Source organism: Helicoverpa armigera, chromosome 16, assembly GCF_030705265.1.
Source record: "Helicoverpa armigera isolate CAAS_96S chromosome 16, ASM3070526v1, whole genome shotgun sequence".
Taxonomy (NCBI): Eukaryota; Metazoa; Arthropoda; class Insecta; order Lepidoptera; family Noctuidae; genus Helicoverpa; species Helicoverpa armigera.
Genome location: NC_087135.1, coordinates 3,396,911 through 3,408,945, shown reverse-complemented (window position 1 = coordinate 3,408,945; position 12,035 = coordinate 3,396,911). Strand labels below are relative to the sequence as shown.

At 41.1% G+C, this 12,035-nt stretch overlaps 1 protein-coding gene across 4 annotated transcripts in view; it reads right to left on the bottom strand.

The window, feature by feature from the left end:
- Nucleotides 1-275: 275 nt before the first annotated feature.
- Nucleotides 276-12,035, bottom strand: part of LOC110384524 (amyloid-beta-like protein) — a 121,315-nt gene continuing 109,555 nt past the window's right edge. Inside the window, exons 2-17 of one of the 4 annotated variants that reach the window (XM_064038409.1) lie at nucleotides 11,789-11,950; nucleotides 10,283-10,418; nucleotides 9,654-9,875; nucleotides 9,216-9,410; nucleotides 8,821-8,975; nucleotides 8,351-8,458; nucleotides 7,942-8,067; nucleotides 7,450-7,587; nucleotides 5,272-5,418; nucleotides 5,038-5,133; nucleotides 4,686-4,853; nucleotides 4,288-4,518; nucleotides 4,050-4,145; nucleotides 3,696-3,797; nucleotides 3,013-3,177; nucleotides 276-2,613 (exon numbers count right to left, since the gene is read on the bottom strand). In XM_064038409.1, coding sequence (XP_063894479.1) covers nucleotides 2,503-2,613; nucleotides 3,013-3,177; nucleotides 3,696-3,797; nucleotides 4,050-4,145; nucleotides 4,288-4,518; nucleotides 4,686-4,853; nucleotides 5,038-5,133; nucleotides 5,272-5,418; nucleotides 7,450-7,587; nucleotides 7,942-8,067; nucleotides 8,351-8,458; nucleotides 8,821-8,975; nucleotides 9,216-9,410; nucleotides 9,654-9,875; nucleotides 10,283-10,418; nucleotides 11,789-11,950 — 2,358 coding nt within the window. In that variant the 3' untranslated portion in view covers nucleotides 276-2,502. Of the gene's footprint in view, nucleotides 2,614-3,012; nucleotides 3,178-3,695; nucleotides 3,798-4,049; nucleotides 4,146-4,287; nucleotides 4,519-4,685; nucleotides 4,869-5,037; nucleotides 5,134-5,271; nucleotides 5,419-7,449; nucleotides 7,588-7,941; nucleotides 8,068-8,350; nucleotides 8,459-8,820; nucleotides 8,976-9,215; nucleotides 9,411-9,653; nucleotides 9,876-10,282; nucleotides 10,419-11,788; nucleotides 11,951-12,035 lie in introns of all 4 variants that reach the window. The other 3 variants (XM_064038410.1, XM_064038408.1, XM_064038406.1) reach the window with 3 other exon arrangements.

The following is a 12,035-nucleotide window of genomic DNA, read 5'->3' as shown; positions in this document are numbered from 1 at the left end:
ATTTTTGTTTCCTTGATTTTATTAAACTTCTCAAATTATAAGTAAGTTTTCACCATATTGTCACGCTTTCACAGACCGCAACCGTTTTATATGTCTAGTAAGTATCTAAGAGATAGGATACTTCAGAGACGGTTATACGACACTTTTATTTTGGCATTGTATTTCCTCGGGTAGTCGGTGAACTGCGGGAAAGAGCTAGTACATAAAGAAGGGTATCTGCTAAAAGGAAAGGTGGCGGGGGTAGACAGCGCATAGCGCCAATAAAAACACTAATATTTAAATTTCTATTTATTGATTCAATTTGAACTTCGAACTCACAATAAAATGCAGCACAGTAAACACAAAAATCATCAAACCATTTATTATTATGTAGAATACTTATTAAAATACGTGAAACAGTGATTGGAAAAGGTACGGAAACCAGGTTTTAGGTACTACTAACATCGAATATTGTTGACGAACGACAATAAATTTAAATCGATTGAAAGTAGACATCCTATACCGACGAGAAACAGCTGATTTTGAGCAAAAAGTTTTGTTAAAAAAATAAGTGGTTGGCTCGTTACCATCATTATTAAAAATACATAGCGGTTACTTGATGCGGGATTAAACTTACGTTATACACAGTGAGTAACTTACGTAAATGCCGTACGATAAGCACGGGCGGGCGCCTACTCGCACCTGTTTCGCTACGTGATGCCAACAGCACCATCTGTTATCCAAACCGCGTACTAAGTTTGTAAACAACGCCATCTATACTCGCTTCACGCTAACTGTCATGCGCAGCGAAATAGGAGCAACAGAGCGCCGTGGCGATCTGATATGACTTCATTTGTAGTAACGCCACTACGCCCGTAAACAAATAGAAATAGTGTATATAAATTAGCTTATGTAACAAATAAGCTTAAATGTATATAATACTGAGGCAGAATTACATCTTAACTACGACGTAACATTAAGTGTGGTACGTGGGATTAGACACGAGCGCAAGCCCTTACTTTATACGGACGAATGCGATATATAATTATATTTTGCTTTATATCTATGTATCTGACGCTAAAACATCTATATAATGTATTACTTTTTGTACATCTACTTATATATTAACCGTACATACACTCACTAAGCTTATTTGCCTCGCGACCGCGTACCCAAGGTGCGTACACAACCGTTTGCCGAAAACTGCCAAATATAGATGCCCCTGTTGCCTTGACTAGATAAACAGATGTGAGCACGACGCCACTGATGCGGGAACAGTCGCGCGAGTCGATACTAAATACAAAACGCACGTTGAGTACACGGCGGTCCTCCACGTCGGGAACTTGAGTATTGTCCCGCGGGCGAACGGGAAGTATACGTAGCGACCATGACAGAGAGAAAGATTCATCGACAACTTATCATTACTAAATTATTATGAAGGAATGTTTCAGAATAATCGAAGACTGAATAGAAAATCGTTCACCCGCGCCGGCTATGCCGCCCGTCCCATCGCTAAGTACACATTAATTATTAAAATATATTTTCGCATTTATTACATAAAATTCACGTTATGTTCTACCTACGTTAGAAAAGTAAATGAAAGCGGGCATTAAGTGTAAGTAATTTAGGTTCAAATTTGTACGCGGAGCCTATATACACAGCGTACCATGGACGTTTGTTCCACTCGCCCCAGTGGTGACATTCAACGAAGCAAACTGGGAAACTATAGCTAAACGATAGACAGACTAAAACTGAGATCATTCGAGTAACGACTAACAAAACGCACCAAAGGACCAAGGAGTCCGTCGGACGTCACCACTGCCGGAGCGGCATCAAAAACTTAATTTAAAAAACTCGACTACAGTGACACTTATGAATTCTAGGACACTAGACAAAAAACTTAGATCTAAGTCCTTAAAATAATAATAAATATTTTGGTGCAAAATAAATAACAAAAAATAAACCGTTATCACTTCTAACCTTAACAGTATGACTGACCGCGTTACCGCAAACGAATATTCCCACTAATCACACAAGCTTCATTTAAATGAAAGTTTATAACAAAAAGGCCTCCCCGCCGGGAGTGCGGCCTCGCCGAACAATATATAAGTTTCACACACATTCATTCCATAAAGAATTACGCTGAGGACAATAGATAAAGGTGTAGGGTAGAAAAACACCCTGTCTCTAGGGGCATCTAGCACACATCACAAGAATTTAGAAGTCTGTCCATTTCCTTCGAGGCTTCATCAAGCAGCGTCTATAAGCATTGTATTCATGAAGAAACTTATTATTAGTATAAGAAATGAGATTCAAGGTTTAGAACGCTTTTGTGTAGCTTCGAAGGAAATAGACGGAGGAATTGGCCGAAAGGACACCACAACAACCAATAACACTCCTGTCCAAAGTACACCTGGCGAAATATACTAGTCAGGTCACTTGGCTGGACTTGACGAGCCTCGCACTCCTAGCGGGGTGTAGGGGGAGGGAGAAGGTAGAGGAGGGATGGTAAAAGGTGGGAATTTACTCTTTGACCTCGAAGTACTTGTATGTTGGGTTTTCGTAGCCATTGATCTGCATGTTGGCTACGTGTCGCTCCTCAGGGGTGGGGGCGACGGCGCCGGTTTGTTCAACCTGTCGACAAACATAAGTCTTGTTAGATTGATGATGACTAATTGGCATACAGGTTATAATCTCAGAGATCTCAGACAATTTACTTAAGGCACTGAACGTGTCCGTACCCAGACAAAATAGAAAAGCTATTTTCACTTCAGCAGCTCAAACATGTAAGTTTTGTTTTTTATTCACTAGTGAGACACACGATGGTTATCCTGATCAATCTTTGACCATACTGATTCCTCAGTATGGCCACGTTCAGCTTTGTGACACACTAGCAGACCTCAAAGAAAAACAAAAGACGTTCAACGGTAATAACATTTTGTTCTCGCTGCTGAAGTGAAACGTTAACTAGTGTATACTGACATTTTGTGAAGATCATTCTTTTTCATAAAAAAGCTAAGATCCGCATCATACCTGCACGAAGCCCTGAGCGGGCGGCGCGCGATCACGACGACGCGCGACGGCCAGCGCCACGCAAGCGGCCGCCGCTAGCGCAGCGCCTCCCACGCACAGCGCCGGGTACAGCGCGCTTGCTGACCCGGGGCCGTTGGCCAGTCCGGCGCCACGGACTGTGTAGCCCTGGAAGAACAAATGGTCCTTATGTATTGATGTTTTTGAAGATTCAAGTGATAAGCTAGATCCCATTTGCAAAGCATCCTCTACACTAAAGTTCCTCAGCAAAGTACTTGAAGTTAAGGTTCTTGCTACCAAAAGTGCTAAGCCAGTGTTTTTAGAGCATCCTCCGTACTGAAGTTCCGCGGTGAGGGACTTGATTAGAGCCAATGAGGAAGGAATATAACGAGACAGAAATTGGGTGAAGTAAGTCGAGGAGCCCGTCCACACTTCTTGTTATCTAACCTGGGCTTACTTTGCAATAGTCTAGAGGACACTTTGAATTTAGACCACTATAACCCAGAATACAGACAAAGAGATAATACGACACCTCTTGGACAATTTTTGTCAGGCTACATTGCTCCTTTGTAAGGACTTTCAATGAGAACCGAAATCAAATGACTGTTGTTCTTTCAAGACAAAAACTTAACAAGACTTAATGGTGGTAGTTACTATAGAAGATATAAGAAGCTGATGCTACTTACAGGCTGCGAGTGCTGCAGCTCGTGCTTGAGCGCGTGCGCGGGCGGCGGCGGCGCGCGCTCCTCCGCGTGCTCCAGCGCCGCGCGCAGACCCTCGCCTTCCGTCTGCAAAACGAAGAACATATTCTTTAGATATCCTGGATAGAGCAAAGTGTAAGAAGAAGGTACGGCCAGCGGACCCCGTCACAAGACGGGATAAAAGAAGAAGAAGATATTCTTTATTTAAACTCAGACAAGTAAATATGTAGCCGGTGAAGGTAGTCAAGAGATATATTACTCGCAATTTCTTTCAAAAATCTTCTCTGTCTATCTTAAATGACTAAAAGTATCTAGATATTGCTTGGAAGGACTTCGTACCTCGCTGGTGGATCGTCGGCTGGAAGTCTCGCTGACCTCTCCGGTCTCAGCAGTTTCGCTCTCAGGGGCGTCAGTCACCGTGCTCGTAATGATTTCCTATAACAAATGATATTCCCATGATCCCATCCAATCCATGAAAATGTTCTCAAACATCAACAATATGTACACTGGCGGATGGATACTAAGAAATTAAACATTCTGGACGAAATAAGACCAGAATTCCTATTAAAATACTTACGGTAGTGGTAGTCTCCTGTGAGAAGGCAGCATGAGTGGTCAGGTCATGTGGCGTGACGGACGCCGCGGACGGCAGTGGTGACGCACTGGCAGACGCCGAGGGGGACGCGGAGGGAGGGGCTGAGGCGGAAGGGACGGGGCCGCGGGTGCTGCTTGAAGAGATGTCCTCGATCTCACTAGCCTCGCTCGCTTCGTCGTCGGCTTCCAAGCTTTCTTTCACGCCGTTTGAGGTCTGGAAGGTCATATTTGGCTTTAGATTAGGGTTTCTTTGAAATTAGTCGCGAATTTTTTCAAGGTTAATAAAGTAAACAGGAGTAATGTTTTAGGTTCAGGTTTTGTCACATGACTCACAATGCCATCCATCTTCTAAAAATCAATTTCTTCATTTCAATTGCTTACCTTAACTCGTTCGTTCTGGATGTCCTGTCGCTGACGTGTGCGCTGGTCTCGCTTGGCGTTGAGCTGGTCACGGGCTGCCTGTTCACGCTGCACCTCGGCTTCAATGCGGTCCAGGAGCAGTTCCTCAGCCTCAGGAGTCATTGCCATCAGGGAGACCGCCATGTCGTCCTTGGATTGCATCGACTAGAATGTTAGAATTTGTCTTGTGTCACCAAGAGTAACATTTGTGATGTAAAGATTTATGAGAATGTGATGGTTCCATTTTTGAGACGAATAAATAAATACTGGATAAAAAAATGACTTTAATTTAATACTTAATGTTGTATCGGAAGTTCAAAATATCGAAGCTTACCTGAACGTAATCTTCGATAGCAGTTCCAATGTTAGCATACAGGTGAGGGCGGCGGCGGAGAGCGGAGAGAGCACGTTGAAGGGCACGGTCGGCATCCTATAAAGAACATGACTATATTAGATCAAGATCATAAGGTAAACAAATAGAAAACTATCCTTTTTCTCATGAAAAATCCACTACTGGAATATTTTAAGGTGCCACCTTTTCCCGGCAATGATAAATGTGAATGTATACCTGAAGACGGTCAGCAGCACTGGATCGCTCAGCAGCAGCAGCCTCACGTCCGTTAGCGGCGGCGCGGCGCCACGCAGCCAATGCTCCACTACGTTCAGCAGCCAGGGCTCGGACCAGTCGCTGCAGGCACTTCTGGACGCGGTGGGCCTGATGATGTGAACGATACAAGGTAAGATGTAGATAGCTCTCATTATTTGGATGATTCAATTGGAAAGACGAAGCGACGTGATAATTTTAAACCTGGTCATATAAGCGTTTTATAACACTTAATGAAGTATGGGCAGATTCTTTGGGTGATTCAATTTTAAGTCATTAGGGACTCAAACGCAAGCTCTTAAACTTGAAGCATTTTTAAACGGTTTTTATTATTAAACGGTTTTATTAAACGGTTTTATTTAGCTCACCCCGTTTGTTTTATTTATTATTTATTCATTCTTGGGTCAAATTTAGAAATTGAAATTTCAGTGCCTTCCTGTTGTCAGATTGATCTGAAATTTGGTACACACCTTTATTTCCGATGACAATACAATATAGTAATATCAATAACATTGCAAATCCAAGATGGCCGCCGGTACAAAATGGCGGATACCGTAGGTTTTATCAATCCCGTCAATGTGGGTATCAAATGAAAGTGCTCAACCAGTAGAATACAATGTACTATATAAAATTCAAATCCAAGATGGCGGCCTCTTCAAAATGGTGGACAACTTAGGTTTTGTCAATCCCATCAACATGGGTATCAAATGAAAGGTCTCAACAAGTAGAATACAATTTACTATGCAAAATTGAAATCTAAGATGGCCGCCGCTACCAAATGGCTGATAACAATTTTTAAACGGTTTTATTTAGCTCATCCAGTTTGTTTTATTCTTAGGTCCAATTTAGTAATTCAAACACCCTCTTCCTGTCAATCGATTAATCTGAAATTTTGTATACACCTTTTATTCCGATGACAATACAATATAGTAATATCAATAACATTGTAAATCTAATATGGCCGCCGGCACAAAATGGCGGATTACATATTTTTCCACAACCCCCTCAATATGGGTATCAAATGAAAGGGCTTCACAAGTAGAATACTGTCAGCAACCCCAGCAGGGCCCAACAGGGCCAAGGCCTGCTTGGGCTGCGGGATTGTTCGAAAGAGTTACCGTGGCCCTGGTACATAAAAGGCCTACGACGAAACATAACTATTTTTAGTCAGTAAGAGTCTGGCACTCTCTTACCGCTGCTGACCCACGGAGGGGTCACTTGATGATTTTTGGTGTCGTTAAAAAAATTTACTTTTAAAAAAATTAGATTGTAATAAATTATCAGTTAAGAGACCGTGTAATAATGATGCACTTAATGAACTAGATAGAATGAGGAGTATTCGGTAGGCATTTTCATTAAATACTAAAAACTAGAAAATAAAAAATCGGTAAAAAAAACTTTTAAGTCAAACGGTTTATATCTTATGTGCACTGAAAACTAGAAAATAAAAAAAATTGTTACTTACCTGTCAACTTACGTAGGTGGTCTTGGTCATATTAAACTAAAATAAAAACGTGGGGCCCCTCTGAAATCCTACCTATGGCAAAGCATATCTTTATACTTTGGTAGATCATGAGCTCGGCGTTCGCTGGTGAAGCCGCTACGGCTGATTATTGATTGACAAAATCTCCAGTTACGATTATAGTAAGTCGATGCAATCCACACCTATTATACCTCTAGAAGAAAGTACTACAGCAACAGTTAATGGGCCCCACGTTTTTATTTTAGTCTAATATGACCAAGACCACCTACGTAGGTTGACAGGTAAGTAACAATTTTTTTTATTTTCTAGTTTTCAGTGCACATAAGATATAAAACCGTTTGACTTAAAAGTTTTTTTTACCGATTTTTTATTATTATCCTTTCTCATAAAATACGTGATTATCCTTTCTCATAGAATTAAAATTCCTATTAGAGTCAAATGAAGAATATCACTTTATTAAACTCTGATTTTAGAGATCCAACCGCTTATGATTTCCCAGTCTAAATAGAAAACACGTTGAATAATATAATAAAAATACATAGGAATGTTTATAACTTATATTTTTTTGTAATATTTATATTGAGGAGAAAGGGTAACACTAATGGTATGACTGCGCCTTTCTCCTGACTGGTTTTAGATTGGGAAGGTATATAACTTACATTAGGAGGAGTATCCCGGAGAGAGCGAGTGTAGCAGGACAGAGCGGTGCGGCGCCGCTGAGCGAGGTGAGCCAACACGCGCTGCTGATGCAGGGCAGCCAGTCGGCGGCGTTCAGCTACACCTTCCTCCTCGAGGGTCTGATGAAAACAAGCAGTTATATATTAATAAGCAGTTACAGTCAAGCAAAACACATTATTATTGGTTATTGTCACAAAAATAGGCGTGATGTTAGGGTTAAAATACAGTGATTCTTATTAGATTTACAGAAACGATTGAACATGAATTTAATTTTGTTGTTAAATCATTAAGAGATAAGGCATAAAGGGTGGTACTGGGGATTTGTACCGCCACGAGGTCCTATGTGTGTGATTATGAGAAAAAGAAAAAACATGTCCATTAATTTAAGGTTAACTAAAAGACGGACTAATTACCTCTTTTTTTTGTCATGCCTATTGTAATTGAATCTAGAAGCTATTAAGTAGGTATGGTACCTGAATGTTGGACTGGAACTTGGCGGTCATGCGTTGGCGGAAGGTCTGAGCGGCAGCGGGGTCGTTGTTCATCATCTGCTGGTAACGGTCTTCAAGCTCTGACCATTCCTTCATCACCTTGGTGATCTAACAAGTAAATAAACAAATGTAAGCTTTGTGGACTGGTGGCTTTTCAGACGCTTTTGAATAAACTGTCGCTACATATTGAGTTATTTACCAAGGGAAGTCGATATCAATCAGCACATTAATGTACATATTTACAGGGACTTTGGCCCAAATACCTACTTTAGTATCTAGTGTGCATGGAATCATGTCAAACATCTCACTAATCTTTATAATCTTCAGATTATGATTGGAATATTATATGACATTTTATTTGTTCATCCTTAAAATCAATTTTTGTTTGTACCTTCTCACGGTGCGTCTCCTCCAGCCTCTGTTGCGCATCCTTGTAGCTCTGATGTTCAGTGCGAGGGTCGAAGTGGGAGAAGTAAGGGTCGGAGGTAGCGGAAGATGCCTGGAAACCATTAAACAATCAGTCTTAACATTAACATTATCAAGCTATAGAATAAGAAGCGTCTTGTCTTCTTTGTGGATGGTACCTATTGCTTGTGTAATTGGTTCAGAGTGTACCTAATTGTGTAAGATTTTCTTCTTAACTTTATGCGTCCATCTGCAATCGTTGGTTCTTTGTTACGTTAAATGATCTTAAAACTTAAACCATGCCCTTTGTTCAGTGGCATTATCTTTATTACCTCTATCATCTTTGGAGAATTTTATAATTCATCTAAAATGATCTTGAACACATAAAACTATCACGTAATCTAATATCGAGTGCAATGTATCATTAGCATCTAATACTGGTATAATACAACTTACCGTAGTGGTGGTAGTGGTAGTGGTAGATGTGGTGGTGGTGGAAGGCTGGGAAGAGGTCTCAGGTCGTGGCCACGAGTTGTCGTCACCGTCCGTATAGTCATCATCCTCCGCGTCATCGTCTCGAGATAAATCTGCGTCCTCGTCTTCATCCATGTCTGAAAAAGGAAATGTATTAAAATTATTTATATTTTCAGGTAGTTCATACTCACTATCTAGCCTATATTTGAATGTGTTTGCTTAAAGCAATCGTAACTGTGTCCACGGACCTTTTGTCGTACTTTTCTTGTATAGTGCATGCATCCGAATTTCCAAATTTCCACGTGTGAGTGAAAATAAATATTTTTATGTGGATTACAATAGGAAAATTGCTTTGTGTGATGGTAAAAATAACTCACCGTCATCAGCGTCATCATCGTCGTCATCGTCGCTAAGGTTCAGGGTGTCGTCATCATCATCGTCATCCAAGGCATCATCATCATCCAGAAGGTCGTCATCACGTTCGTCCATCGCCGCTGAGGCAGCCAGCATTTCCTCACCTCCGGGGCTGACGGGGACTCCTACATCCATGGGCTTGTGCATCTTCACGTTTTCTAAAAGATAAAAAGTAAACATTTGAAATAAGTACCTATCTCAATAAACTGTGTGTATTTTTAAATGTATCTTTTTTGCAACATTTTAATTCACATGTGATCTCAAACCATTGTCCCCGTAATAGGGAAATTGTATTGACTTGCGAAAGAATTTAGATACCGATATAGTTACAATGCATGCTAGGGTTTATAACCTAGTTTTAATCCCATATTTTTTTGTATCATCAAACTGTTCTAACTCACCCTTGAAATGCTTAGGACAGCAGACGAACTCAACGCCAGAGAACAGGCTGATTCCGCAAGGCAGGAGCATAGCGAAGGTCCTGAGCTTCAGTCCTCGTTGGGCGCACGCTCGTCCGGCCGTGGCGTTCCACCTCGCGAATTGCCAGCACCGCGACTGGTTGTGGATGTGGTCGAACAGGCAGCTCTCAGGCACCAGCAGCGCATCCGATTGGAATGGACCTTCTGCCGCCAAACACTCTTTGTAGTTATGCATTGCATGCGGATTTAGGACGAGTTATAAAGTTAATTCATTGAGAAGGAGAGCTGTGATAGCTTTATTGTTGGGAAATTGAGCCTTATTTCTTTTTTTTATTACGTGCTGTATCTTCTATTTCAAGAGATTGAAAGAGATGGAACTGATAAGCCCCATTTTCTCTATCGCAAAACTCCCAAGCTATCTCGTACTTCATTTTCATCGCACGAGCGCACTACGTAATAGCGTAATGTTGGGAGCGACCCTTATTATCCAACCTTAGTCGCCTACTGAATAATAATAATGTTACACACTTCCTTTTGAACTCGGAAGCCACCTTGTAAGCCGATGATCCTATCGAATTACGGAGTAATGATGTGATGTAATGGATACGTACCAAGACAGCGGAATGGCTTCACCCATCGAGTGACCTTGCACTTGGCCGCGTTGCCGGTACCCAGCTTGCACCAGTTGCTGACCTTCACGTAGTGGGAGGCTTCCACGATGTTGGTGATGTCGTGGCTCGGGTACACCTGGAAAGATAAACAAATTCCTGAATAAGTAACCGTTACTAAAGAAAAGTCTTCTTGACGATCTTGATAATTCTTATTTTATACAGATTAGTAGGTAGATGAAATGACAGGAATTGAATGTCTGAATCAATTTCTCGTAAGTTAATTTCACACTATGCATCATATATACTTTTTCTCATTATTCACAAGAACTTTTATACTTAAAGTGATTTTAGTTCCTCGGTAAATAAAACAATGCGCCCAATTCTATAAACATAAGTCAAATTAATTAGGGTACATTGTCCAGTGGCAGCTCAGAGGCATTCACATTGTTGCCTCGTGCTCTGCCTAGGCGCATTCCATCCCAAATCAGGTATTCCATGAAATGTAGGAATTCGCCAATTTAAAAGGGCTTTTCGGTCGGAGAGTATACTATGCTGACGTATGTGAACAAAATACTCTTACTATCTAGACTTCGTAATGTAGTTTGCATTTTTACTTCTACAATAAATAACACTTACTGCGAGTTATCGGATAAGCCAAACATTCTTTAAAAATAGGTTTACCCCTTGGGACCAGACTCCATCAAATCGGAGCGGAGAAGTTTTTAAACAACCAATTGAAATTATCTAGGATGGAGGAATAGAAAGAATAGGATGCAACTGAGTGAGTTGAGATGACACTTTTGACTAGTGATACTGTTGGTTGTTTTAAACCTTCTCCGTATCGCTTTGTTGGAGTGGGCTTTAGAAATGTTTGAGATTCACATGATCTTGAGGAACCATTTAAGGCAATGACCTTCCTTTCATCGCCCAATGCCAACATATTTAGGTACCAAAAAAGGTAAGTAAGACCAAAACTATGACGTGAACATAAAGAAAGATCGTAGGTATTATTTAGTTAACTGTCAGCAATTAATTTTAGCGAATTAGTTGTTAGTAAGTCTGTTGGTTAAGCGGCCGGTAATGAGATTACGTGGCCGCTAAGTCGTGGTCACGGGGAGACTCACGAGGCCTCTGTGTTACTGATGGCTCATTTGTTATTCATTCAATCTCTTATTACAAGTTATAGTATAGGGTATGGTATGGAGCTTGTGGCTAAGCATCAGCCTCGTTAATCAATCATAAGGTTAAGCGAGGCTTGGCGTTCGGTCTGTGGACCATCTTAACATAAGGAGTTTCAGTATTTGGGAAAGTAGTTCCGGCGGTCATTATGTATATTGCAGTTTTGGCAATCGTCTCGGGTAGCCAGAAGCCAGTCTTACTAATACCTACACAGACTTTTATATGTCTTTAAATGAACCTCTTCCCGCCCGTCCCACATCATTACGTAAATATTTTCACCACCATCATTATCTATATGAAAATTTAAATTCCTATCATCGTCCTTACCTTCTTGCAATAATCCAGGATCTCCATCTTGTCCTTGAGGCAGTTATGGGGCTTGGTGGTAAGATCAGGCGTCCATCGTCCAGCGGCTGACATGTACTGGGGGTGGTAGGTGCCTCCCGCCTCGCAGAGCACGGCTACTTGAGGCTCAGCCCCACTGCTGGCCTGTAACAAACAAATGAGGCTATAAAAATATGAAAAATATATAACCTTTTTTTTCAAAGGCTATCAAATACTTTCGACTTTGTCG